The 27,806-nt window shown below is 47.8% G+C and overlaps 1 protein-coding gene and 1 long non-coding RNA gene across 3 annotated transcripts in view; one reads left to right on the top strand and one right to left on the bottom strand.

Annotated features, from left to right (window-relative positions):
* The window catches only part of PFAS (phosphoribosylformylglycinamidine synthase), a 41,580-nt gene extending 32,256 nt beyond the window's left edge, over window positions 1-9,324 (top strand). For both annotated transcript variants that reach the window (XM_068244024.1, XM_068244025.1), the window contains exons 27-29: window positions 763-915; window positions 1,685-1,837; window positions 6,817-9,324. In XM_068244024.1, the coding sequence (XP_068100125.1) occupies window positions 763-915; window positions 1,685-1,837; window positions 6,817-7,136 (626 nt within the window). In that variant the 3' untranslated portion in view covers window positions 7,137-9,324. The remainder of the gene's footprint in view (window positions 1-762; window positions 916-1,684; window positions 1,838-6,816) is intronic.
* On the bottom strand, window positions 429-21,175 carry LOC137524310 (uncharacterized). The gene is made up of 2 exons (XR_011022653.1): window positions 21,139-21,175; window positions 429-912 (listed from the first exon to the last, which is right to left on the bottom strand). It is a non-coding gene; the product is annotated as an uncharacterized lncRNA (long non-coding RNA).
* Between the last annotated feature and the right edge of the window lie 6,631 nt (window positions 21,176-27,806).

Raw genomic sequence — 27,806 nt, 5'->3', positions numbered from 1 at the left:
CCAGCAAGATCCCTCCCCCCCCCCCCTAATTTTTGGTCTGATCAAGGCGTCTAGTCAATCTAACTTTGCCCTTTTCAAGGTCCTGCAGATCCCGACACTGTCCCATTTTTTGTTTTGCTTCCAACACATCACCTTCCAGAACTGACTACTACTTTGCTACTTAATATATGAAACCAAAATGTGTGCTGAACTGGAACTTCATAGTCGCTGGTTACTTAATAAACAGCTCCTGAATCTGACTAGCCTCCTACAGAGATCACAATCAGTCCACATCTATGTCTATTTGTGGAGAAGCAACATTTTCCATGATTTTGTAAAATTTTGGGCTCCTGGCAATTGCTGATCAAATCCATAGCTCCCAACTGTCCCTCTTTTGGAGGGACAGTCCCTCTTTCTAAGTAAATATATATATTTCTCTACTAAAAAAAGGTGTTTGACTCTAAACTTTATTCCCATCCTTTAAATTGATATACAGTATTACTAATTTTGTAAATGGGTGCAGAGTAGGTTGGAGACTTTGGTTAATTAGCGAACAGCCTAGCTTGCTGATGATCCAGATCTCCTTTGGTCTTTCCTACTGCGCATCTACTCTGGATGCTGTCATTCAATCACGGTGCTGGTAGAGGGAGAATCAGGGGTTATACTGCTGAGGACATTTTCAGTCAATAACTCCTCCTGGTCTAACGTTTGGATCTGCTTGGTTTGAGAGAGCTGGCAGGATTTCTGATCAGTTGAAGACTTGACCGCATTCCTCTTTTTCAGGCTGGGCAGCTTCTGTGAAGTTTAATGCTGGAGTCCGCGAGCAGTTCGAGACCTTCCGCTGTCGCTCAGACACTTTCAGTTTGGGGATTTGCAATGGCTGCCAGCTGATGGCACTCCTGGGCTGGGTCGGAGCTGAGAACTCAGAAGAATCTGGTAAGGGAAACGAGGGGGAAAGCTCTTTACAGGCTTAAAGGTTGTCATCATGTTCTAGTTGATGGCCACCAGATGGATCATCTGTTAGATCCCTCTCTGGTCAATATCACCCAACCACACACTTCACACAGATTTCCAATAGTTTTAATCATTATTTTATTATGATCACTTAGTATTTATATAGCATTATTATTATTTAGTAATTCTAAATCTTACGCAGTGCTGTACAGAGTACATAGTCATGTCACTCACTGTCCTCAGAGGAGCTCACAATCTAATCCCTACCACAGTCATGTCTATGTATATATTGTGTAGGACCAATTTGGGGGGGGGGGGGTGCAATTATCTGTATGGTTTTGGGATGTGGGAAAAAAACAGAGTCCCATCCAGAACATACAAACTGCATGAAAATAGTGCCCTGGCTGGGATTCAAAAACACGGACCCAGCACTGGAAGACAAGAGTCCTGACCTCTACACCACAATGCTGCCCATATGGAACCTACTTTCCCCATTGTGTAATGTATCCCCCCCCCCCCCCACACACACATGTAATTTGTGTCATAGTCGTCCCCCCCCCCCCCCCCCCCATGTAATTTGTGTCCCAGCTGGGGGTCAACTAACTGGGGCATCAGATCAATAGTTCATCACAATTCTGATATTTTGCCTTAGGAGAAATGCGGTTCAATTTCATATATTTCCCATTCTACAGTAAATGGACTTAGTGTGTATTGGTCTTGCATTGTGCGTCTCACACTGTCCTCCCCACAGGAACAGTCCCCCGACAAGGGGTTCTGCTCAGCCACAACCTCTCTGGACGCTTCGAGTCTCGCTTTGTGACTGTGAAGATTGAAGACAGCCCCTCTATCCTGCTGCAGGGAATGTCCGGCTCCTCGCTGGGGGTCTGGGTTGCCCACGGGGAAGGTAATGGTTCCACAAATCTCTCAAGTTTATACACTGACTGTAAGATTGTATCTACCAGAAAAGAGACTAAATCACTACAACCTGGATCAGGCTATGGGGGTCTGGTCAGGGCCTCTGTGCAAATGTCTCATTTAATTGACACTCTGCTTAAAGGAAAGCTGAGGTGAGAGGGATATAGAGGCTGACATATTTGTTCCCATTATAACAATACAAATTGCCTTGCTGTCCTGCTGATCCTCTGCTTCTAAGGCCTGGGGCCCTGGCGGTGCAGTTGATCTACCTTCATAGGGTTCCACTTCCGTAGTGCTTTGCCGATCTCTGTGGATCGACAAATATAACTAATGTGTTTCTAGTGGCTCCCAGGCCTAATACATTTAGCCACAGACCCTCAACAAGCATGCAGATCATTTGCTCTGACTGAGGTCAAGGCTACACGAACTACATTCTTGTTTCAGGTGTGTGATTATGAAAATACTGATGCCAGGCATATCACTAGGACTGCATGGCAACTGGTATTGGTTAAAGTGGTCTGAAAGTCACCATATCTACTTTGCTCTAAAAGATTCCTTACAGCTATCCCAGAAAAAAAAAATTGTAGCAGAACATCACTGAAACGGCTAAACAAATCACTTTGGCTTCAATTCATCAAGCATTACCGCATTCGGTAATGCTGAAAACAGCTGACTTAACGGAGTACTTTAGAAAATGTTAATTCATCAAAGCAGTTACCGAATGAGAAGCTGAAATGACAGAGCAATGAGATAAATTACTGACGTGCTCAACACAGGTCAGTAAATGTTAATTCATCAAGGTTACCACATTCGCTAACACATTCGGTGATTATCTCCAGCTCTCCCCTGTCCTAACAGGCTTCGAAAGCCTTCTGTGTGAATGTTTTCATGATTAACAGGAGCAGGCAGCCAATAGAAACAGCCCCTGTTCTCCTGCAAGTGCCCCTGATAGGTGCTGATAGGTCACACAGGCTTCTCCACACAAGCTTCCAGACCCCCCAGGCAGTGAGCAGAGAGAACAGGACAAAAGATATCCCCAGATGCCCTTCGGTGGTGTAACCCTTTGAGTCCCTGTTTGAAAATGCAAAGATGCTGGTGGTGAAATCACCAAGCATGGCATTTGTAATGTCTCCAGGAAGTTCATCTACGTTGTGACAAATAAGTAAAATGTTAAGAAAGACTGATTTATACTCAGAGCAGCAGAGGCAGTATAAATAACAGTAAATATAACACATGTTTACATCTAAAGGGATGACTGGATGCCTTCTATTGTTATCAGCTTGTAACAACACAGGGACATTCCAAGCTGCTCTGCACCACTCTGCTGTTATCCAACAGCCTTTGATGAATTGAAGCCTAGTAGTTCGGTAACTTAACGAACCTCTACCACACATGTGAAAATATTGATGAATTAGCACAGTGAAGTGTAAAATACCGAATGCGGTATTTTAAAGAGAACCCGAGGTGGGAATTACTTTTACTATTGGGGCACAGAGGCTGGTTGTGCGCACTAAGACCAGCCTCTGTTGCCCCATCGTGTGCCTCCATGTCCCCCCTGCTCGCCGCTATACCCCCCGCATTGCTAGCTGTGTCGCCAGCTCAATGTTTACCTTGCGCTGTCAGTCAGCGCCGCTCCCCCGCCTCCTCCGCATCGGCGCCACCCGCCACGTCACTTCCCTCCTATCAGCGGGAGGGAAGGGACACGGGCGGGTGCGCCGATGCGGAGGAGGCAGGGGAGCAGCGCTGACTGACAGCGCAAGGTAAACATTGAGCTGGCGACACGCTGCGTGTCGCCAGCAATGCGGGGGGTATAGCGGCGAGCAGGGGGGACATGGAGACACACGATGGGGCAACAGAGGCTGGTCTTAGTGCGCACAACCAGCCTCTGTGCCCCAATAGTAAAAGTAATTCCCACCTCGGGTTCTCTTTAAGGACTGGGATTTTGTTATTGAACACCCTTTGATGAATTGAAGCCATTGTCCTGCTATTCGGCTTCAAATCGGCATCCAGACTGGAGATAACAGTATCTTTGTTTACATTCCAATGTTGTTACAATGTGTGTAAACAGTGTTACAACTGAAAACCAGCTCTCTGTGAAGCTCTCTGCGTTTCAGACACACACACAGTTCAGAACAGCTCATTACAAGAATCGTACCATTTTAGCCATCAGTAAAAGCATAAAAGCAACCATTTTTGGACTAACTGAAAAAAGAGAGAGTAAGCTTTCAGCTGATAAAGCCTTCTTCAGACTCTGTTCTTGTATGCTGACAAGATGTTAGATTAATTTTAGCAATGTGCGGTACATCTTGTCAGCGTGCAGGAGTCTGAAGAAGGCTTTATTAGCTGAAAGCTTACTCTTTCTCTTTGGTTGCAATTTGTACATGGACTAAAAAGGCACCCAGCAGATGCAGTTACAACCCATTTTAATTGGCCCAGTTTTCTATTTGTATACAAAATTCAACCAGATTTGCAACAGCAATTTTGGAAAAAATGATGTCTCATTGATCCTCTCTGACTTGTAGCCCTACTGAGGGGATCATGGAATATAATCAGAGCATAGAGAATCATAAGACATAATCTCAGCAGATCTTCATAATACATTGGAACTTGTGGACCTTACTTCTGGTAGGTCCCCGTGAGCCCAAGGTCCTATTCAGAACATACAGCATAAAAGGCCAGTACTCACTACGCAATTTTTTAAATGAAATTTTTTTTTTTAATGAGCGACGAGCAATAGTTTCTGCGATCTTGCAACATGGGTACAGGCTTGCAATCACGCTAATGACGTTTAGCAACACGCAGCGATAACGACTGTCACTGTGGATTGGCTCTTTAAAGATCCCCCATGACTCCATGCAAAGTCCTGCAATCGCATGACTTCCTGTTCACGCCCGTCGTGTGACGCCACGTGTAACCACTGGCTGGAAGATGGATTGTGGAACGCTTGTCATCAGTGGGGCGTCGCTGGATCCATCTTTCTCCGTCGGGTGGTATTTAGATTTAGTCTTGGAACAATCTTTTGGGCACTGTATGGGGGCATTTCCAGGAGCCGGAACAACTTAAATGTTAACCCTTAGACTGCTAGCAATTTTTTTTTTTTTTTTTTTTTTAAGCTGCTCTCCTGTGCCAGCTGTTTTGCATACATGCAAAAATGGTACCGGGAAATTTGGGTGCAGGGTGAAGCCCAAAACTGCTCACCCTGCTCCTGCAAAAGCCCCTGGCGGCGTTAATTACTATTCACCCTCCAGGATGTCATGGACTCCGGGGAAATCGCACTGTTTTTAAAATAATTTGGGCTCTGTTCTTTGACGGCACCCAAATTACTGACTGAGCGCCGCTATACCCATAATTCATATTACGGCCCGTGGCGGATGGTGCACCCACATTTCCCGGGGCTGTTTTGTCTGTTTTAGCTATTTTGCCTTGCTGGGGACTGAATGTTTTGACAAGCTCTACACATTCCATAATACACATTAGCCAATAAGCATTGTGATTGAGGGCAAAAAATGGAGATGTGATACAGAGCTATGATAGTTACGATGAAAATCCATGCAACTTGTAAGTGGGCTAATCCCAGCTTGAAACCATGGGATTGGTCCATTTTCAAACAGCATAGGTTTTGAACAATATTCTGCCTTATAGAGAATTTGTACTCTAAAATTCTTACAATAAAAAGCATCTCATTCTATTCATTATGTTCTCCTGGCCCCCTCTGTGCGGTTTCTGCCACTCCCTGCTGCAGTCCTGGCTTGTAATTGCCAGTTTTAGGCAGTATTTACAAACAAAAGACATAGCAAGTGATAGGCTGAGAGTAGCTCAGTGTGTGATTCACACAGAGCCTGCAGGGGGCGTGGAGAGGGTGTGTATAGCTTCTATCCAATCACAAGCAGCACAGCGCATTCCAGCCTGACTGCTTGAGCCCGACAGAGCCGACAGAAGAAAGATTAAATCATAAAACAGAGATAATACAGCCACTGTGCAACTATGAAAGGCTGCAGTAAGCCAGACCTCATTAGAACAGGTATAGAAACTTATAGGATAGAAGAAATAAGGCTCAAAATTTTGTTACAGAGTCTCTTTAACTTATTTGCATAGCTCTAGCCAATGGTAAAGAGTGCTCTAACCCCCAACTTCTCACAGTGGAGTGAAATGCAATAAACCATATTTGAGAAGTAGTCGTGCAACAACCATGGATCCAAGTGGCAATCGCACCTTCATTCCCCCAAAAAAACGAAAAGCTGTAAAAGGAAAGGTGGAAAAGGACAAACAAAATGGGGAAATTCAGATGTTTTAGCGGAAAACTCCTTTAAACGTCGGTGGCAGGCAGAAGTAGTTTTGGTGAAAAAATGTCAGTCCAAGGGTTAATTTCAGACACTGATAATATTATGATAGTAGAAACTCTAGAGGCGCACCCTCTCTAATTTAAAAAAGTAAAATATCACGTAATTAACTCGCGTAAAGAGGGAGTGTAAATAGGCACTTACCTCCTGAGGACGCAACAGTTTTCAACAAAGAGCTTTATCGGTCATAAATACAACACGTTTTGTGGATCAACTTCCACTTCATCAGGCAATTAGTTGTCTTTGTAATGAGTTATGAATTTTAGAATGCGTGTGTGTGACTGTCCCAATGGGAAACAGACTTCAGTAAGTACAGGATGTTGTTACCCATCCTCACTTTTTTCTTCATCTAAATCAATAAAATATTAGAGTTAGAGACTCTCTCACTTTGCAGTGTTTCATGACCTGATGAAGTGAGCTTGGTCTCACGAAACATGTTGTCTCAGAGCTCATTACAATTTCTTTATGATGAATGGCTGTATACAACATCAGAGGTATGCCAATCATTCTGGAAAGGTAAGCCAATACTTGCCTTTATTTTTATCCAATTTAGGCAGGTCTTCGTATTCATTAAAGATGTGTAAAATTGCTGATTACGGATGTCTGAATAACACAAGTTTTCCTGCAGGTCTCATGAGGTTCCGCTCTCCAGCTGTCCTGGATCATGTGACCTCTGGGCACTTGGCTCCTCTCCGCTATGTAGATGACCAAGGCGCCCCCTCAGAGGAGTACCCCATGAACCCCAATGGTTCTCCTTTGGGCATTGCTGGCCTCTGCTCTGAGGATGGACGCCATCTTGCCATGATGCCCCACCCTGAGCGCTGCGTTCAGAAATGGCAGTGGCCCTGGATGCCGGAGGATTGGCGGCAGTCACTGGAAGTCTCACCATGGATGCGGCTTTTTGAGAACGGTTACAGCTGGTGCCTGAAGAACGCTGCAAGTGACTAGTAGTCACACAGTGGGACATTCTCAACAAGGTCAACACTATTTCTGATAGGAGGTAACCTCTGGTAATGGCTGCGGCAGGTCTGCAGAGGTTGGTATGTAGGACTACCAGAATAGATTTAAAGGAAACCTAAAGCAAAAAAAAAAGTGCCCCTAGGGGATGCTTTCCTTTGGAGGGAGAAGCCTCTGGATACTAAATGGGCTTCCCTCATCTTCCTCCGCAGGCATGTTCCAGAGCTGGGACCCAAATAAAAGAGCTTAGCAGCTAGCACTAGCACTGTCTTACTCGTCTCTCTTTGGAGATAGCTGTGCTGGAAGGGGGCTGTGCTACCGCTCAGCACAGCCGTCTGCACCACAGCACGGACCTGATCGAGCGTGGCTATTTACGATGGAGCATGAGTGGGACAGTACTAGTGTGCATGTGCAGGGTCTCCACTCTCTGGCGGTCCCAGTGCTGGAACGGGCTCAATTACGAGGATGGGGAAGCCTCTTTAGGAACAAGATGCTACACCCTCCAGAGGCAAGCATCTAAACTTGTGCCACGAAAACCTCACAAGTTTGCTGTATGGAAAAAAAATAGCTTTTCACCATCCTGATATCAGTTTTTGAGCAGTAAAAGTGCACTGGCATAGTTATGTTAATGTTCACTTGGTGCAGGTTCATATGTGACCAGGAGGTGGCAGCATAATCACTTCAGTGTACACTTCCTGCAGACTCAGCTATGACCAGAAAGTGGCAGCTTAAAGTGAACCTGAAATAAGTTAAAAAAAAAAAAAAGTTTCACTTACCTGTGGCTTCTCCCAGCCCCCTCTACAGCCGTCCAGTACGCAATGATCCTCCGGTCTCCTGCCGCTGCTCCGTTTCTCAGTTGCCGTGCACTGTGCCAGCACGGCCCGGGCCACGCATGTTTTCGGCCTCGCTCTTGTCAACAGGAGTGTCCTAGGAAGGCACGCTAGAGATTTTCTCGTGCCGCGCCTGTGCAGGACGCTCCCGGCCACAGGAGAGTGTATGAGGATGCACGCGGCCAGGGCTGCACAAGCGCAGCGGCCATCGACTTAAGTCGGCAGTGAAGACACGAAGCACTGTCGGGGGACTGGAGGATCTTTGAGGATTGGTCCGGGACAGGACGGCTGCAGGGGGCTGGGAGAAGCCCCAGGTAAGTGAGTCTTCTTTTTTTTTTTTTTTTTTTTTCTCCAAACTTTATTTCAGGTTTGCTTTAATCGCTTCAGTGCACATTTCCTGCAAGTTCAGCAGTGACCAGCAGGTGGCAGCACCATTATTTTGGGGAGCAATCATTGAATCTTCCTCAGGTTAAAGTAAACCATAGATGGCATATGTGGGCCAATTTATACTTACCTGGTTCTTTCTCCAGCCCCATGAGGGGCTTGGGGTCCCTCGACACCCTTCCACGGCTGCTCTGTTCTCTCATAGAACCTTCCGGTAATCAGGCCGGCAAATGCAAGTGCACCCCCCATCATGTTCTGGCAGCCGGGAGCATTCTGCACCTGCGCAATAGTACTGTGCAAGCGCAGAGCGCTCCTGGGCAAGGGAACACGATGGGGGGTTCGTGGCCAAGCCATACATGTGCTAAAGAACATGACTGGCTGTAACTGACCTGATTACTGGGAGGATTTCAGACAGAACGGAGTGGCTGGGGAGACCGTGTAAGGACTCCAAGCACCTCATGGGGTTGGAGGAAGCCCTGGATAAATTTGAACACTGCCCATACTGTGCAGGATATTTGGGCGCAGCCGGCGCCACTATAGACCGTAATAGGAATTGCGGCTATAACAGCCCACAGTGAGTAACTTCAGCGCCGTCAGAAGACGGAGCTGAAATTACTTTTAAAACACTGTAATTTGGCCGCCAGTAATAGCTGGAAGCCAAATTACACCTTTCCTCACTATCCACTTCGGGCTGGAGGGGGAATAGTAATTAACGCCGCCGGGACTTGTGCAGGAGTAGGATTAGCCGTATATCAGCTGTATCCTGCGCCTAAGTCTCCTGATGGCAATTTCAGATGTAATCGTATAAATTGGCCCACACATGCCTTCTCCGGTACACTTTAAGTCTCATATTCATTGTATTCATAAATGCTGTGAAAATTGTTATACTTTTTAAGCCTCTGAGGATTCTAAATAAACTGTATTTTTGTATTTTCTATATGTCATAAAGATGAATTTCCAAAGGAGTTTGTGTCCTGTAATGCTGCAATACTAAGAAATCTGGGAATGTTCTATTTTGCTAATGTCACTGAAACTGTAAGGAGAGTGCTTCCGGAAAGTAGCTTTGCTGTATTATAATGTGGCCACTAGAGGGAGTCCTGTGCAAGAGTTCAGGTCCACTTTAAAACATCCACTAGGTATGGTACATAAGATGTTAATAATTCTGAACTCATACACATTTTATGTTAATTTTAGGCAGATTTATTCACTTTGGTATCGGACCAATCAAAAGCATCAGATGTATAAATTTGTGTTGAATTAAAATCTGCATTTCTGAATTATTAACGTCTTTGTGACCATCCCATATAACAAAGGAAGTTGCACCTGCAACGAGCTTCACTGACTTATGCAAAGTGCAGAAAATGTAACCATCAAATACATCACAAAAACAGGAGCGGAAGACTTTGGCACACAGGCGATGTGGAAAATTCCACTAAGGGAGGATTAGCCTGGCACCTTGATGCATTGCATGATCAATGACTGCACTCTTTAGGGGCAGGGCAGTTTCTAGGCTAAATTATTCACAGGGCGAGGATGTAAAAATTGTTCTCCTTCCCCCCCATAGGTTTGTTTGTATACAATATAGCCATCTACGCCCCCAGTATAGGTAGCCAGATGTCCCATAAGTATAAGCTCCTTCCCAAGGATTGGTGAACAGATTTGCCCCCAGTATAGGTAACAAGCTATTTGGTGCCCCCAGTATAGGTAGCCAGGCATAGGTGCCCCAGTATAGGTAGCCAGGCATGGGTGACCCCAGTATAGGAAGGCAGGTATGAGTGTCCCCAGTATAGGTGCCCCCAGTATAGGTAGCCAGGCATAGGTGCCCCAGTATAGGTAGCCAGGCATAGGTGACCCCAGTATAGGAAGGCAGGTATGAGTGTCCCCAGTATAGGTGCCCCCATTATAGGTAGCCAGGCATAGGCGCCCCCAGCACTGGTACCTCCAGTATAGAAAGCCAGGTATGAGTGTCCCCAGTATAGGTGCCCCCAGTATAGGAAGCCAAGTATATGTGCCCCTAGCGCTCTGCTCATGCGCACTACGTAGTTGTGATGTATTGCGCGAGGATGTGTGTCGCCGGGCAGCGCCTGCGCACTGTTCACTGACCATCCCGACCCAGAAGTAGCTTTGTGGGGTCATTGGAACCTAACGGAGGAAGACTGAGGAGAACAGGGGGAGCAGAGGTCATGAGGAGATCCTACTACACATGCCTGCTTCCTTCCAACCCCCCTTCTCCCTCCCGGTTTTTAATTTTGTCCTGCGCTAAGGTATCCTTTAAAGAGAACCAGAGATGAAGCACTCTCTTGTATTTTACCTTATAAATCAGTGGGAACATGACAGTAAACACCTAATGTGCTCTTTGTTTCATTGTTCTCTGTTTAATCTGACTATTATCACCTCTGATAAGAATCCCCGACTGAGCACTCAGTCTAGCTTTGCTACAGAAAGATTATAGCTGAGTCTGTCTTCTGTGGTGTTTTTTTGAAGCCCAAGCCTGCCCCCTTGTGGATCTGCTAGAATGACTCAGCTATAATTATTCCCTGCAAAGCCAGACTGAATGCTCAGTCCGGGATTCTTATCACAGTTGTTAACCGACACTTTTAGCAGTGAGGATGAAACCGAGAGCATGGTAAGTGTTTTCTCTAATGTTCTTACTGATATATATGGTAAAATACACAAGGGTGCTTCGTCTCTGGTTCCCTTTAAGCAGTGTGGCACTTGTGGCAAACAAAAGTAGAGCATGTGTTGAGTTACGTAGAACGGGACAAATTAAACAACCGCATTCATGCGTGCAGAAGCCCTTCACACTGTGAGTGACTTTATGCATGAATGTGCAATTGTTATGTGAATCACTGGCAAATCTACTTTTCTATGGTTACTATTCCTGCATTTGTGTGCTGCAAACCAGAACAAATAGGTGCTGGGAAATTTGGGCGCGGCATGCGCCGCCATAGGCTGTAATGTGAATTACGGCCTTAGTGGCACTCAGAAGGTAATTTGGGTGCTGGCGAAAGACTGCTTTACCCTGCGCCCAAATTTCCCGACGCCATTTTTACACGTATGCTCTGTGCTGCCCCTCATCATGTTTCTTCTTTCCTGCACTGAGGCATCGTCTTAAATATAAAGATTACTTTATTTATAATACACCATCTCTTGCATACTGTTTTAGCATGACAAGACACAATACATGAAATTTGTATTGTGCTTTTCTCCTGGCGGACTCAAATAGATTGAGCTGCCAGCCACTTAAGGTGCGCTCCACGGGGGTCCAGGATCATTAGGGAGTTTTGTCCGAACACTCCTTACTGTTTTTTCATACTGGCTTGAGCTGGAATTCAAACTTTACATCAAAGGCAACAGCCTAATCGCTCATACACACGTCCAACATTATGCACAACCAACCACACAACATGTTTACATGACAAGTACACACACACGCCAACCAACTAAATAACCAACTCCTTTAACCACTTGAGGACTGCAGTGTTAAACCCCCCTAAAGGCCAGACCATTTTTCTCAAATTGGGTCACTGCAGCTTTAACGCCTCGCTGCAGGGCCGCACAACTTGGCACACAAGTGATTTCCCCCCCCCCCCCTTTTCTCCCCACCAATAGAGCCCTTGTTGGTGGGGTCTGATCGCTTCCCTAATGTTTATTTATTTTATTTTTTAGTAAATATTTATTTTTTTATTACATTTTACTATTCTTTATTTTTGTACCCGTCCCTCCCTCCGTCCCCCCGCCAGCCAATCACAGTAATCAGCTGCAAATAGGTATCAGCCTATGACAGCCGATCACTCCTGTCTCCCACCAGGGGGACAGCTGTGTCCCACGGCTGTCCCCAGTACAGTGCTGCCATAGATCGCAGCGCTGTACTAAGTAAATAGATGGTGGTTTCGCCGGCTAACAGTCTCCTAGTGGCGATTGCTGCAGGGAGGCTGATGGTGGAGTGGAGCTCCGTCATTGAAGCAGAGATGCGCGCGTGATCCTCTGCAAACTCCACCCCAAGGACTTTACACCGATCGGCATTAGGCGGTCTTTGGGCTGGCGCCGTATGCACGCCCATCGGCATGACGCGGTTACCTATAAGTTAAAGGATACCAGAGCCGAATGAAGTAGGAAAACCGGGTGGGGAGCAGGCATGTAATGGCAGCTGTCCTGATGCCCACCCACTCGCCCTGTCCTCCTCTCTGCTCCACCGGTCCTACCTAAATTGCCCCTGGCAGCCTCTTCTGGGTCGCCGGAATGGGCTATAGAGCGCTGGCCCGACTGCGCGTGTCCTACAGGACCCCCCCCCATTGTTCCTACTTCGTTCGCCTCTGATATACTTTTAAATACTATCCGCCCAAGCGAAATGACAAACTGCACAACATGTCTGCATTCAAAAACAGCTAAGTTGTTCAAAAGACCAGTACATATGTGGCCAACCTGCAATATAGTTGTGCAGGCTGATCCACCAGTTGGACCTGGCAAACAGCCTGTTATCAGTTGGTCGTCTTGTTGTTTGCCCAGCCGTACACACACCCAACTATCTTCCTACAGACCAAGTTTAGAAGATTGTTGGGCTTATTGTTTGGATGTGTGTACAAGTCTGTAACCCGTACCCTATCCAGCATGTAGTTATCACATTACAGTCTTATTTATATAGTGCTGACATCTTCCACAAAGCTGCACAGAGTATGTATAGTCTTGTCACTTACTGTCCCTCAGGGGCATACAATTTAATCCCTACCATAGTTATAGGTCCATTGTAGTCTAGGGCCAGTTTTGTAGGGGCAAGCCAATTAACTTATTTGTATGTTTTTGGGATGTGAAGAAACCCACACAGATATGGGGAGAACATACAGACTCCATGCACATAGGCAAACGCAGGGGGGGATTACAGCTGCCCAGAATCCCCCCTCAGACCAGGGCCGGTGCAGTGTCTGGGGACAGGCACAAAATGAGGCATCAGAATGTCTGCAGGTATCCTGCAGCTCACAGCATCCGCCCCCTTTCTTTCCCTGCTACAGTTGACTTTGGATGGAGCAGCAGCGTGCGTGCAGAGCATGGAGCAGCAGTGTGTGTGCAGAGCATGGAGCAGCAGCGTGCGTGCAGAGCATGGAGCAGCAGCGTGCGTGCAGAGCATGGAGCAGCAGCGTGCGTGCAGGGCATGGAGCAGCAGCGTGTGTGCTAAGCATGGAGCAGCAGCATGTGTTCAGAGCATGGAGCAGCAGTGTGTCTGCTAAGCATGGAGCAGCAGTGTGTGTGCTGAGCATGGAGCAGCAGTGTGTGTGCTGAGCATGGAGCAGCAGTGTGTGTGCAGAGCATGGAGCAGCAGTGTGTGTGCAGAGCATGGAGCAGCAGTGTGTGCACAGAGCATGGAGCAGCAGTGTGTGTGCAGAGCATGGAGCAGCAGTGTGTGTGCAGAGCATGGAGCAGCAGTGTGTGTGCAGAGCATGGAGCAGCAGTGTGTGTGCAGAGCATGGAGCAGCAGCAGCGTGTGTGCAGAGCATGGAGCAGCAGCAGCGTGTGTGCAGAGCATGGAGCAGCAGCAGCGTGTGTGCAGAGCATGGAGCAGCAGCAGCGTGTGTGCAGAGCATGGAGCAGCAGCAGCGTGTGTGCAGAGCATGGAGCAGCAGCAGCGTGTGTGCAGAGCATGGAGCAGCAGCAGCGTGTGTGCAGAGCATGGAGTAGCAGCAGCGTGTGTGCAGAGCATGGAGCAGCAGCAGCGTGTGTGCAGAGCATGGAGCAGCAGCGTGTGTGCAGAGCATGGAGCAGCAGCGTGTGTTCAGAGCATGGAGCAGCAGCGTGTGTTCAGAGCATGGAGCAGCAGCGTGTGTTCAGAGCATGGAGCAGCAGCGCGCGTGCAGAGCATGGAGCAGCAGCAGCGTGCGTGCAGAGCATGGAGCAGCAGCGTGCGTGCAGAGCATGGAGCAGCAGGAGGTGTACAGAGCATGGAGCAGCTCTGGGGAACTTAAAGGGAACCTAAACTGAGAAGGATATGGATTTTTCCTTTTAAAGTAATACCAGTTGTCAGACTCTCCTGCTGATCCTGTGTCTCTAATACTTTTAGCCACAGCCCCTTTAACAAGCATGCAGATCAGGTGCTCTGACTGGAGTCAGACTGGATTAGCTGCATGCTTGTTTTGGGTGTGTGATTTGGCCACTACTACAGCCTTAGAGGTCAACAGGACTGCCGGGCAACTGGTATTGTTTAAAAGGAAAAATCCATATCCTTCTCAGTTTAGGTTCCCTTTAACAGAGTCAGGTATGAGCACAGCCCTGTGCCCTGCTGTGTGAATGCTTCACTTTCCCCTTCATTAGAAATGTCGACTGTCCTCGTTATCTGTACCCAAACTGCCCCTGATTGAACCCCATTGTCGATCGGGAGCAGATAGGGCATTTAGTAAATAATTGTCAGATTCTGTCAGTCGGAGGGGAAATTGCATTGTGTGTACCCAGCATGATGTCCTACCATATTATTATACTGTATTGCGAGTAGCTGAGGGAGACCTTTCAGGAATCCCCTCTCCCCCTGAAAATCCTGGGTTTGCCCCTGATGCAGATAGTGCCCACTGTGCCCTGGCTGGGATTCAAACCAAGGACCCAGCACTGCAGGTTAGAGTGCTTACCACTACACCTCTGTGCTGCCCATGTTTTGGGGGATGGAGTTGTTGTTTATACTGCATCTGTTTACTACTTTTATTGGGTTTGGCTTGGAAAAACAGTGGTGCTGTTTAATGCCTTGTTTTTATTTTTTCCTCATTTTATTTTGCTGCCTTTACTTTATCTCCAAATTCAATATTTAACAGCTATTAGCAACGTTTTGCATTCGTTTAGTGGCTAAGTATGCACATAAATTACCCCAGTTGCATAAGTTGCACATTAATGAATTTTTCTTAAATTAGAAGGTAATCAGAACTTGACATCTGGCCCTGGGGCGTAGCTTTCAGACTGTGCTAAGACCTGCACACAATGATGTATAGATTACATCTAACCTACGAGGATGGTGTGGTGTATAGTTATGTAACATGTCAATCTGGTTGCAACTCCGATATGTTCATTTTTACTTTTTATTAGCTCTGCAAAGGGGAGGGGGGGAGGAGAGGAGGAGCTTGCCCTCATAGCCCGTGGGGGGCGGGGGCTGCGGGGCTTTCATGATGGCTGTTTGCTAGGGTGCCAGAGAGGTATAGTTACACCCTGTAAATATGGGTACATAAAAAAAAAAACAGAAATTGGTACCTGGGGCGTAACAATAGACTCTGCAAGGGAAGCAGCCACAGGGGGGCCCAGAAACCTCAGGGGGCCCTGTGGGGGAGAAGTTTCTTTTCCCTACCCTGAGAGATTGACAACTAAGGGTGTGGAGAGAAAGAAACATTCTGCTCTCTGCACAATTGTTCGTGTGACTGCATCTGCTCAGCCACTGATAAAGAATCATACAATTTTTTGTAGATAAAGATTTGTAGACAGACTATTCAGCGTGCAGTAGGCTCTTGTGTACAACACCCCGCCCCCAACCTCTCTACCCCTCCCCAAGTGCTGTGTACTGTAGTGATGCTGGAGAAATCTGAAGAGCCAGTTCTGCTCCATCAGAGTGAGTGTAATAAGCTGAGGCTGGGAGCACACTCATCTGTCTGTTTTCTGTATGAGTTTTCTCCACACCATGTGTCTGTATGCAGGGCCGGATTTGTACTCTTTACTGCCCAAGGCTACTTTCACCAGCCGCCCCCTTCAGTATAGGTAGCCTGATGACCCCTCCCCCTGAAATATAGGTAGCTAGATGACTCCCTTAATCCCTCCCTTTCCTATTCCCACCTTTCAGTATAAGTAGCCAGCTCGCCTCCACACTGCAGTAGCCATCAGTGTCACCTCTCCGCTCTTTTCCAGCGCAGAAGCTTCCTTTTCCTCTCCATCTCCATCAGCCGCTGCTGTACATCTGTCCCTCCAACCAGCATCTCTCACTTTTGACTTGCCAGCATCTTACCAGCGAGTCAGATGGGAAGAAGAAGCTTCAACGTTGGAGACGAGAAGATATTTGAGCGACTGGCGGCTGCTATTCCACATCCTCCCAGCGGCAGCTCCAGCTTCAGAATTTTTGGGGGGCTTAAAAGGGGCACAATGGCTGGCTGGCGGGGCTCAAGGGGGGGGCCATGGCGACAGGAGTGGGCATGGTCATGACATCATGTGGGCGGGGCAAACTGTAATGTAGTTGTACCAGCTAACGTAGTTACATAAAAAAAAAAAAATGAAGTAAATGCACGTAATGACAGACAGCCTTTCAATAATAAATGCACGTAATGACAGACAGCCTTTCACCAGTAAATGCATGTAATGAGAGACAGCCTTTCACCAGTAAATGCACATAATGAGAGACAGCGTTTTCCCACTAAATGCACATAAGAGACAGCCTTTCCCTAGTAAATGCATGTATTGAGAGACAGCCTTTCACCAGTAAATGCACGTAATGAGAGACAGCGTTTCCCCACTAAATGCACATAAGAGACAGCCTTTCCCTAGTAAATGCATGTAATGACAGCCTTTCACCAGTAAATGCACATAATGAGAGACAGCATTTCCCCACTAAATGCACATAAGAGACAGCCTTTCACCAGTAAATGCATGTATTGAGAGACAGCCTTTCACCAGTAAATGCATGTATTGAGAGACAGCCTTTCACCAGTAAATGCATGTAATGAGAGACAGCGTTTCCCCACTAAATGCACATAAGAGACAGCCTTTCCCTAGTAAATGCATGTAATGACAGCCTTTAACCAGTAAATGCACATAATGACAGACAGCGTTTCCCCAGTAAAAGCACGTAATGAGAGACAGCCTTTCACCAGTAAATGCATGTAATGAGAGACAGCCTTTCACCAGTAAATGCACGTAATGACAGCTTTTCCCCACTAAATGCACATAAGAGACAGCCTTTCCCTCGTAAATGCATGTAATGAGAGACAACCTTTCACCAGTAAATGCACATAAGAGACAGCTTTTCACCAGTAAATGCACATAAGAGACAGCTTTTCACCAGTAAATGCACGTAATGAGAGACAGCGTTTCACCACAAAATGCATGTAATGAGAGACAGTGTTTCACCAGTTAATGCACATAATGACAGACAGCCTTTCACCAGTAAATGCATGTAATGATATAGATGTCCCCAGTATATGTAGCCAGGGGTATGTGTGCCCAGTATATGTAGCTAGGGGTATGTGTGCCCAGTATATGTAGCCAGGGGTATATGTGCCCAGTGTATGTAGCCAGGGGTATATGTGCCCAGTGTATGTAGCCAGGGGTATATGTGCCCAGTGTATGTAGCCAGGGGTATATGTGCCCAGTGTATGTAGCCAGGGGTATATGTGCCCAGTGTATGTAGCCAGGTGTATATGTGCCCAGTGTATGTAGCCAGGTGTATATGTGCCCAGTGTATGTAGCCAGGTGTATATGTGCCCAGTATATGTAGCCAGGTGTATATGTGCCCAGTATATGTAGCCAGGGGTATATGTGCCCAGTATATGTAGCTAGGGGTATATGTGCCCAGTATATGTAGCCAGGTGTATAGTTGTCCCCAGTATAGGTAGGTAGGACTTACCATGTGTATAGGCGTCCCCAGGAGGGGTGGAAGCAGAGAGAAGAGGAAGCCGTGTGGACAGCGGCGGAGAAGGGGGCCGCCTCCCCCCCTTCCCTCACCTTGGGGCTCCCACTCTCTGCCTCGCTCCCCCCTCAGATATCAGCGGCTGGCGTCAGAAGACTTCCTCTCTTCCCAGCGCGGGAGAGCGAGATCGATCTGTGCGCCGCTACTCTGGTCAAGACTAGACCAGAGCAGCGCACAGATCAGCCACGCTGGGAAGAGAGTGAGTCTTCTGACGCCAGCCACTGATATCTGAGGGGGAAGCGAGGCAGAGAGTGGGCCAAGGTGAGGGAGATGGCCCCCTTCTCCGCCGATGTCCACACGGCTTCCTCTTCTCTCCGCTTCCACCCCTCCTGCTGCTTGGCAACCCTGCGGAGGGGGGGCTTTTGCAGGGGCTGACAGCTTGTCAGCTGGGGCTTAACCTCTTGAGGACTGCAGTGCTAAACCCCCCTAGTGACCAGGCCATTTTAAGCAAAATGTGCCACTGCAGCTTTAAGGCTAAGCTGCAGATCTGCACAACACAGCACACACGTGATTTCCCCCCCCTTTTCTCCCCACCAACAGAGCTCTCTGTTGGTGGGGTCTGATCGCCCCCAGATTGTTTTTTTTTTTGTTTACAAATATTTTTGTTTCTTTTTTTATTAAAAAAAGCGTGTTCTTTTAAATCTATTCCCTCCCTCCCTCCCTCCTTCCCCACAGCCAGCCAATTGTGGCGATCGGCTGTCATAGGCTTCTGCCTATGAGAGCCGATCGCTCTCCAGTGTCCCAGGGGGACAGCCGTGTCACATGGCTGTCCCCAGTACAGCGCTGCTGCCGATCGCAGCGCTGTACGGGTAAATAGACGGCGATCACGCCGTCTATCAGTCTCCCGAGCGGCAATAGCCGCTCGGAGACTGAAGAGGGGGCGGAGCTCCGCCCTCCGAGAATGAGATGCGCGCGCAGCGTGCGCGCGATCTCATTCAAAACAGAGCCCCAGGACTTTACGCCAATTGGCGTTAGGCGGTCCTGGGGCTGCCGCCGCGGCCACGCCTACCGGCGTGACGCGGTCGGCAAGAGGTTAAGCCTGGGTAAGCCCCAGTGTAGTGCCGCCACTGCATCCTCCACTTGTAACTCTGCAATACTGCCCAAGTCCATAACCACCGACCACAACACCATTGTGCAGAGAGAGCAGGGCGGGTGCTGCACAGGTGGCTAGCAGCAGAGCACAGCGGTCAGGCGCTCCCCTGATCTCCCTGCACTGCAGCGTTTGCAAGCTTGCAAATGCTGCACCAGTTTAGCCTCCTGCTTTGGTGCCCCTCCTCCTGTGGTGGCCTAAATCCGGCTCTGTCTGTATGTGTGAAAACACGGATCAGTGAATAATGGCGCACAGTGCCTATGCATGAAAATGGCGCCGCATTAAAAAGATACGCTAAACCTATTTATCGTTAGTACTGCATAATAATGTCGCACAGGGAAAAAAAAGAAGAAAAACGGCACAGACTAACGTTATTTATCAATAGTGCCATTCATTTGTCAAACAGCAGACGTTATTGCCCACAGTAACGTTATTTATCAATAGCGCCCTACATAAGCCAAACTGCAGACGTTATTTAACTGCAAAACGGTGAATGGATTTAATGTAACACTGTCAAGGTTAGGGTTAGGCACCACTGGGGGGGTCTTGGGGTTAGGCACCATCAGGGGGGTCTTAGGGTTAGGCACCACCAGGGGGGGTGGTTAGGGTTAGGCACCAGCAGGGGGTCTAAGGGTTAGGCACCATCAGGGAGTCTTAGGGTTAGGCACCACCATGGAGTTCTTAGGGTTAGGCACCACCAGCGGGGGGGGGGGTTAGGGTTAGGCACCACCAGGGAGGGGGGTTAGGGGTAGGTACAGAGAGGGTTCTGTGTGTTAACGCTAAATACCAATAAGCTTTAACGTTAAATAACAATAAGCTTTAACGTTAAATAACAATAAGGCTTTAACGTTAAATAGCGATAAGCGGCAAACGGATTACCGGCAACAATGTGCGCCATTATTCGCAGGCGCCATTTTCAGATGGAGCTGTGAAAACATGCACATTTTATCACAGAAGCTAATGTTATTGATAGAGAAAATGTGTGCAGTGCTTCACTGCTGTCTGTTTTTATCTGCATGGGGAAACACATTCTAGTGTTCACAAGCCAATTGAATAATATTGGTTCTCAATCTACCTGTGCAGAAAGTGTCCAAAGTCTCGGAGCAGGAGCCCAGTGATTTCCTGTTATACCCAGAGCCGGGACAAGGTCCTCAGGCAACCAAGGCTGAGACACCAAAGTGCGCCCCCTCCATCCCTCCCACCCATCACACACTGATAGCTATTAGACTAAGAGGTCCCCCAGGGCCTCCAACACCGTATTCTCTAGTTATCTGGTTTGCAGCCACTGATATGTATCCCCCTTTCTTATTTCTCTCTGCTTCAAACACAACAGGGGAATGATAGCTGAGTTAGGTGTGCGCCCCCTCCTACACTGCGCCCTGAGGCTGGAGCCTCTTTCGCCTCTGCCTCGGCCTGGCCCTGGTTATACCCCTGATTGGTACAGTCCGAGACTAAACAAAAAAGTTACTGAAAGTATCCATATGTTTTCCTTTTTCTCCTGCAGCTGTATTGCAACAGTGAACAACTCTCTAGGATGCCACTTGTTCTTTGCAGTGTCGTAGCAACAGGGGATGCAGAGGTTGCAACCACACCGGGGCCCCTGGACCAGAGGGACCCACTAGGGACCCTTCTTCAACCATCTTATTAGCTTTGCATAGGTGATATGAGCACATCTCTGTGTGCATTGAATAGTTGTAATTCCTAACAAACTGTTTCCTTATTCTGATTACAGCTCTCAGACAATACAGCTGTCCTTGGTAGGTTTTGGAGCTCCATGTAAAACTTGCACTGGGGCCCCAAGCTCCTTTGTTACGCCACTTGTTCTGTGATCTTTGAATACAGGGGATAATTGAGGGCTTCTGTGTGCTATAAGCTATAAAGAAAAAAAAAAACTGGTTTGAAAATTACAGCGCTATAGAGACTGGGCTGGATATTGCATTATTATGCACGATAGCAGCTCTCACTCTAGATAAAATGCAAGATTATAGTTTTCACACCAACTATATGTTATGTCAGATTGCAGTTTCATGTTAAGGCTTGGTTCATACATACAAAGGTGTCCAGTCCAGTCCCGTCCTGTTGTGTCAGTTTTTGACAGTTGGCATCAGTTTTGTATCGGTTTCTATGGCTGTGTTCACACATACATCTGTACATTTCCGGTCCAGTCCTGTCCTTTATAGATAAGTTTTGTATGTGTTTCTATGGCTGTGTTCACATATAAAAGGTGTACATTTCTGGTCCAGTCAGGTAAAGCTGTAGAGAACTGATAGCAGTGGACCGGCCTGGAAACGTACTGATTGATGTGTGAAGCAAGCCTTAGGGCCCTTTTACACTGGCACAGTGCTGCAAGATTGCCGCACTGCTACCACAGCCTAATCTACCGATCTAACGCTAGTACAAAACTACGTTACTGCGCGTCTTCTGCTGCGATCTGTTTCGGCAAACACAATTGCTAACTTCCAGCTAGAGCAATATCCTGCCCCTATCTGGCCAGCAGACGCCAGTCAGCCAATCAGGTGTACTGTCATACACCCTTTGCCTGCTGTACCATACCTAGCAGGAATTACATAGATTAGCATTCAGGTGGGAGGCTTCGGTTGGACGCAATCGTGAATTGCGTCGTTTACAGGGACGCCCCGTGTAGGCACATCTCCCACACGGTCCCCTCCCTAACCACTCACCTGTCAACCGCATCCTAGAAGCTGCAAAAAATAAATTTAAAATCACAAACACTGGTCCACATGACAGCCCAGGGGCCCCAGGTCTCTCTCACTCACTGGGGCCCCCAAACCACCATGCGACACCTAGAGGGAAGTGCGGGCAAGCCCTGGACCTCTCACTTCCAGGGAACTCACCCCACCACCTCTAAACTGAATGCCAACTGCAACAAACACAATTGGAAATGACAGGCTTCATCCCTCCAGCACATGGTGTTGCCAGACCCAGCCCTGAAAGGGTTAAGTTGTTGTCCGTTGCTGGCTCTTTTTTGTTGTTTACAGGGACAGGTGCACTCAGCCAGGTACTGGGAAAGAAATAACGGCCGGAGGATTTGATTGGTGCTCGGCTTGGCTGGCTTCCAACTGCAGCCAATGAAGAAGGAGTGTGGAGTATATAAACTGACTGCTGCGTCAGTTGTTTCAGAAACGGAAGAAAAGAAGAAGCGTTCTCCCCCCCTCCCCCCTTTAATTGCTTGTCGCTGGCCTATATTGGGGTTCTGAAATAAGGGTAAATGTCACCGGGTGGTGGACATTTGGGTTTATTAATAAAGGGGCTCTTTATTAATAATTTTACGAATTTTACTTATTAATGTTTGAATTTATGATTTAATAAAGTTGGTTTATCAATTTTCCCCAATAAATGGCTGCGGCCTTACTCCAATTTTAGTGTTGGTTTTTATTTAATTTACTATTAATTTTAAGTGGAAGGGCTTAGTGGGACGTGCAATTCCATGCTAACTTCCAGTCAGAGCAATATCCTGCCCCTATCTGGCCAGCAGACGCCAGTCAGCCAATCAGGTGTACTGTCATAACAACACCAATTAGGAAGGGACAATGAATAGTGGATGGTATGGATCACAAAAAAACCCAAAAACAAACAATTAATGAAAAACTGTATAAATTTTATTATTAATAGAAAAACCTGTAAAATAGTTATTCATAAAAACCACCGAGATACCTATTCCTGATCACTAAACCCGCAGTCACTGCCTCAACTAGCTCCTCAAATCACTAGACCGGTCATCCACTCAAACAAGCACACCAAACATATACACACATAGGTTTGGACAAGGCCTTGTCCGTATCACCCTCCTGAATCAACTCGTGGGAGCTGTTATATACAGCACTTTTGTCCAAGAGCTTGTGCGTTTACAAATCCAAGCAATCGGTTGATATAGTTCCACACTGTCCAGTAAGATCAAGCAGAAGATGCGTGAGCTAAATGCGGTATAAAGCCATGCAAAGCAGAAATGCAGACTTCCCTCAGAGTTCCAGCATACTCATATTCCAAGCAGCAGTGTGGCAGAAGCAGCATCAGCCAAGTAAGCAAGCATGCACGCAGAGCATAAGGGCCAATCCTGGCTTGCACAGATATGCACCACCTGTATGTGCAATTGCAGTCACAATGTTCCGATTAGGATACTGTGAGCCGGCCATGGGAACACATTGTTGACAGCGTCAATGCTGTAATCTTATATTGGATTTGCTCACCCGTAAGCCCTCGCACCCTGTTGGCGGTGTTCAGCCAGGCGTGGACGAGAAGCAGGTCAGGAGGTCCCCAAGTCCGCTTAAGAGATCCGGGGGTCACTACTGTCATACACCCTTTGCCTGCTGTACCAAATCTAGCAGGAATTACATAAATTAGCATTCAGGCGGGAGGCTTCGGTTGGACGCAATCGTGAATTGCGTCGTTTACAGGGACGCCCCGTGTAGGTGATCTGCTTCGGCCCAGAAGTCATGTTAATTTATGGCGACGCACGTTTTTTTTTTAAACAGTTGACAATACAATACAATACAATAACATTTGTAAAGCGCTTTTCTCCCATAGGACTCAAAGCGCATAGCTGTGTCTCAGATTAATACAGGGTTTCAGGCTGGGTTGTGTTACAGAGGAGATAGTCAGATGTTCATGAATGCCAGACTGAAAAGGTAGGTTTTCAGTTTAGACTTAAATGCTTCCAGGGATGGGGCTGTCCTGATTGGGTGTGGCAGGGAGTTCCAAAGTGTAGGGGCAGCATGACAAAAGGCTCTGTCTCCAAAGGTTTTGAGGTGGACTCTGGGGGTGACCAAGGTGTTACGTCCTTTTGATCTAAGATTGTGGGGGGTGTGATGTAGTTGCAACAAGTCCTTCAGGTATCCAGGGCCCAGATTGTGCAAGGATTTGAATGTCAGTAAGCCAATCTTAAACAGAATTCTCCATTTTATCGGTAGCCAGTGGAGTGAGCTCAGGGTTGGTGTTATGTGGCAATGGCGGGGTTGGCTCGTTAACAGCCTTGCGGCGGCATTCTGTACTAATTGCAGGCGGCGTAAGTCTTTCTTATGCAGGCCTGTGTAGAGGACGTTGCAGTAGTCTAACCTTGATGTGACGAAGGCATGAACTAGGGTTGGAAGATCCTCTGAAGGAATTAGGTGTTTAATCCTTGCAATATTCCTTAGGTGAAAGAAGGAATGTTTCACAACAGCTGAGATTTGATTCCTGAAGCTTAATTTCCCATCAATCAGTACTCCCAGGCTGCGCACACAGTCTGAGTTGTTCAGGTCTGAGCTCCCTATCCTTAGCGGTGTTGGTTGAGACTGGAGCTGCTTTGCTGTTGAGCCCTGGCCCTCGATAACAAGAACCTCAGTTTTGTCAGCATTAAGTTTTAGCCAATTATTATTCATCCACTCCTGAAGCTCAGCTAAGCATGCGTTTATTTGTGGAGTAGGGTCTGTGACATCAGGTTTGAATGACAAATATAGCTGGGTGTCATCAGCATAGCAATGATATGTCAGGCCATGTTTTTGTATGATTTCTCCAAGTGGCAGCATGTATATGGTGAACAGTAAAGGGGATAATATTGCGCCCTGAGGTACACCGTATTTTAGTGGTACAGGGTTGGAGAGGAAGGGCCCTAAGGCTACCCTTTGTGTTCTGCCAGCCAGGAAGGAGTTGAACCACCGGAGAACAATGCCATCTATGCCACAGTACTCTTGTAGCCTGTTGAGTAAGATTTCATGATCGACTGTGTCAAAAGCCGCTGAGAGGTCGAGCAAAATCAGGATGGAACATTGACCCTTGTCTCTTGCAATGAGCAGATCATTGCAAATCTGGGTGAGGGCTGTTTCACAGCTGTGATATTTCCTGAAACCAGATTGAAGAGGGTCAAGGATCAGAGGCGTAGCTAGGGTTTTCAGCGCCCGGGGACAAAAAGTTTTTGCGCCCTACCCCGGACAGTCCTGCGAGACACAAAAAAATAGGCATTACCATGCATCATAATGTGAGCATGGCTTGGGTGGAGCTATAACTATGGCAGAGATTAGATTGTGAGCTTCTCTGAGGACAGCCAGTGACATGACTATGTACGCTGTAAAGTGATGCAGGAGATGTCAGTGCTATATAAATACTACCTAATAAAAGCTGACTGTCGCTGCATCCAGCAGTTTTGTCCGTGTCCCAGGATTTTTGTTACTGCGCATGTGCGCAGTAACTGACAGCTGGGACCAGGGAGCTGGACGGGCGAGCGAGGTGGGCGGGTGCGGGCGCGCGCTCTGCGTGCGGCGGTCGTGTGTGCAGCGTGTGCGCGCCTGCGCACTGGTGGCGGCCGTAGACCTAGAGCCCGTTTTTAAACGGGCTGGGTCTACTAGTACATAATAATAATAATAATAATAATATGGTAGGACCAGTGTTCTCCCCAGGCTCTTTTAGCCTGGTGCTCCACCCAGCTAGTTTTGGTGAGCACTCGGCTGTCATCGGCTTGCCTCCTCCTCTGCTGTAAGCAGAAATGTGCAGAGAAGCACCGGCCCTGCATTCTTTCATCTCGGCTCACCCGCCTACTTTTTCATGCCACCCGGCAGGAAAAAAATTCTGAGGAGAACACTGAGGAGATTACACTATGGCTATGGTAGGATTATATTGTGAGCTCCTCCAGCTGAGAGTCATACAAAGGAATAAGCAAAAGGCTACATGATATAAAAAAGCAGCAGTGAAGTAGACTTAAGTTGCTCCTGTATAGCAATGAGCTGTCCAAGCGTTATCAAAATACACAGCAGTCCATAGACAGGTATGCACTCACTTAATCCAAACGTTTAAGCTGCAACACGCACTCTATGCTGCTATATGCTATATAACAGGGGCAGGGAACCTTTTTGGCTGAGAGAGCCATAAACACGACATATTTTAAAATGAAATTTCCGTGAGAGCCGTACAATATGTCACCTGTAAATGCACATAAGAGACAGCTTTTCACCAGGAAATGCACAAAATGACAGACAGCCTTTCCCCAGTAAATGCACATAATGAGAGACAGCTTTTCACCAGTAAATGCACAAAATGACAGACAGCCTTCCATCAGTAAATGCATGAAATGACAGACAGCCTTTACCCAGTAAATGCACATAAGAGACAGCTTTTCACCAGGAAATGCACGAAAGACAGCGGTTCACACTTACCAGTCCAGGCAGCTTCCAGTCAGCTTCACCGCGGAGTTCCAAAGCGCAGGCTCGGCTGACGTAACTGGCCGCAACACTCTCAGGCCTCCAGTCCCTGCATGCCGCGTCACCATGGGGGCAGAGCTACAGTACGCTGGCCGCGGCGGCTGGAGGAGGCGGCGCTCAGCGTGCAATGTGTGGGGAGGCGGGATGCGGTGCCGATGAAGGAGGCACGCATGCAAATGTAAAGGCCGGGCACGGAGGCGGCGCTCTGACTAAAAGTAAACACAGGCTCTCTGGCCGCTCCGTCACACATACTTTAGCGAGCCAGAGAGCCACATGCGGTGGTGAAAAGAGCCATATATGGCTCGCGAGCCATAGGTTCCCGACCCCTGCTATATACTATATGCTATAGCAGCATAGAGGGCGCTATTAAGGCCAAGAACGCGAAAGAATCACTCGCATACCCAGCCTGTCGGCTCCTGTTGCCGAAACCGGAAGTGGCTGCCGGCGGGGCCAGGAGTATCGGAGCAAGTCTACGTGGGCACCGGACAGCTGCAGGGGGCTGATAGAAGCCCCAGGTGAGTAAAATGCATTTTTTTCAGTTGGCTTAAGTGACCCTTTAAAGTGAACCTTAAGTCATGAAAAAAAATGAGTTTTACTCACTTGGGGCTTCCCTCAGACCCCTGCAGCTGATCGGTGCCCTCGCCGTGTCTCTCTGATCCTCCCGTCCCCGTCGGCGACCACTTCCGGTTTCGCCGTCAGGACCCGACAGGCATGGGAACGCAAGTGATTCTTCGCGTTCCCAGCCAAAATATCGCCCCCTATGCTGCTATTGCGACCTCCTGGCCTGGCTGGGAACGCGAAGAATCACTCGCTTTCCCATGCCTGTCGGGTCCTAACGGCGAAACCGGAAGTGGTCGCCGGCGGGGACGGGAGGATCAGAGAGACACGGCGAGGGCACCGATCGGCTGCAGGGGACTGAGGAAAGCCCCAGGTGAGTAAAATTCTTTTTTTCATGACTTAAAGGGAAGGTTCAGGCAGCACTTAAAAAAAAAAAAAAAAAATCTAAATCCACTTACCTGGGGCTTCCTCCAGCCCGTGGCAGCCAGGCTGTGCCAGAACTACTGCGCCTGCGCAGTACAGCCCGGAGGACGTCGGATGACGTCAGCGCGCACCAATGACACGCATTGTGGAGCGCAGAAGAAGCCCGACCTGGCAGCCGGCCTGACCAGGTCGGGCTTGCCACCGGAGACCACTGGGAGCCTGCGGAGCGGCGCAGAGGGCACAGCCTGGCTGCCATGGGCTGGAGGAAGCCCCAGGTAAGTGGATTTGGATATTTATTTTTTTTAAGCGCTGCCTGAACCTTCCCTTTAAGTGCCTCTTTAAGGGTACTTACCTTTGTGCGCTCTGTGTCCTCCAGAATGCCTCTCATTTCTTGTTATTTCCGATTCTCTTGACTGCCTGTAAATGCCCTCCCATATTCAGATCCATTCCTGCACTACAGTCTGAGCTGTGAATAAGTGCATTTGTACGAAGCATGCATGGGTTCACTAACTGTGCATGCTCAGTAAAAGGAACTCCTCTTTCACGTAT

This window comes from Hyperolius riggenbachi, chromosome 7 (genome assembly GCF_040937935.1).
Source record: "Hyperolius riggenbachi isolate aHypRig1 chromosome 7, aHypRig1.pri, whole genome shotgun sequence".
Classification (NCBI taxonomy): Eukaryota; Metazoa; Chordata; class Amphibia; order Anura; family Hyperoliidae; genus Hyperolius; species Hyperolius riggenbachi.
The sequence above is the reverse complement of the archived record's forward strand: the minus strand, read 5'-3'. Positions and strand labels throughout refer to the sequence as shown.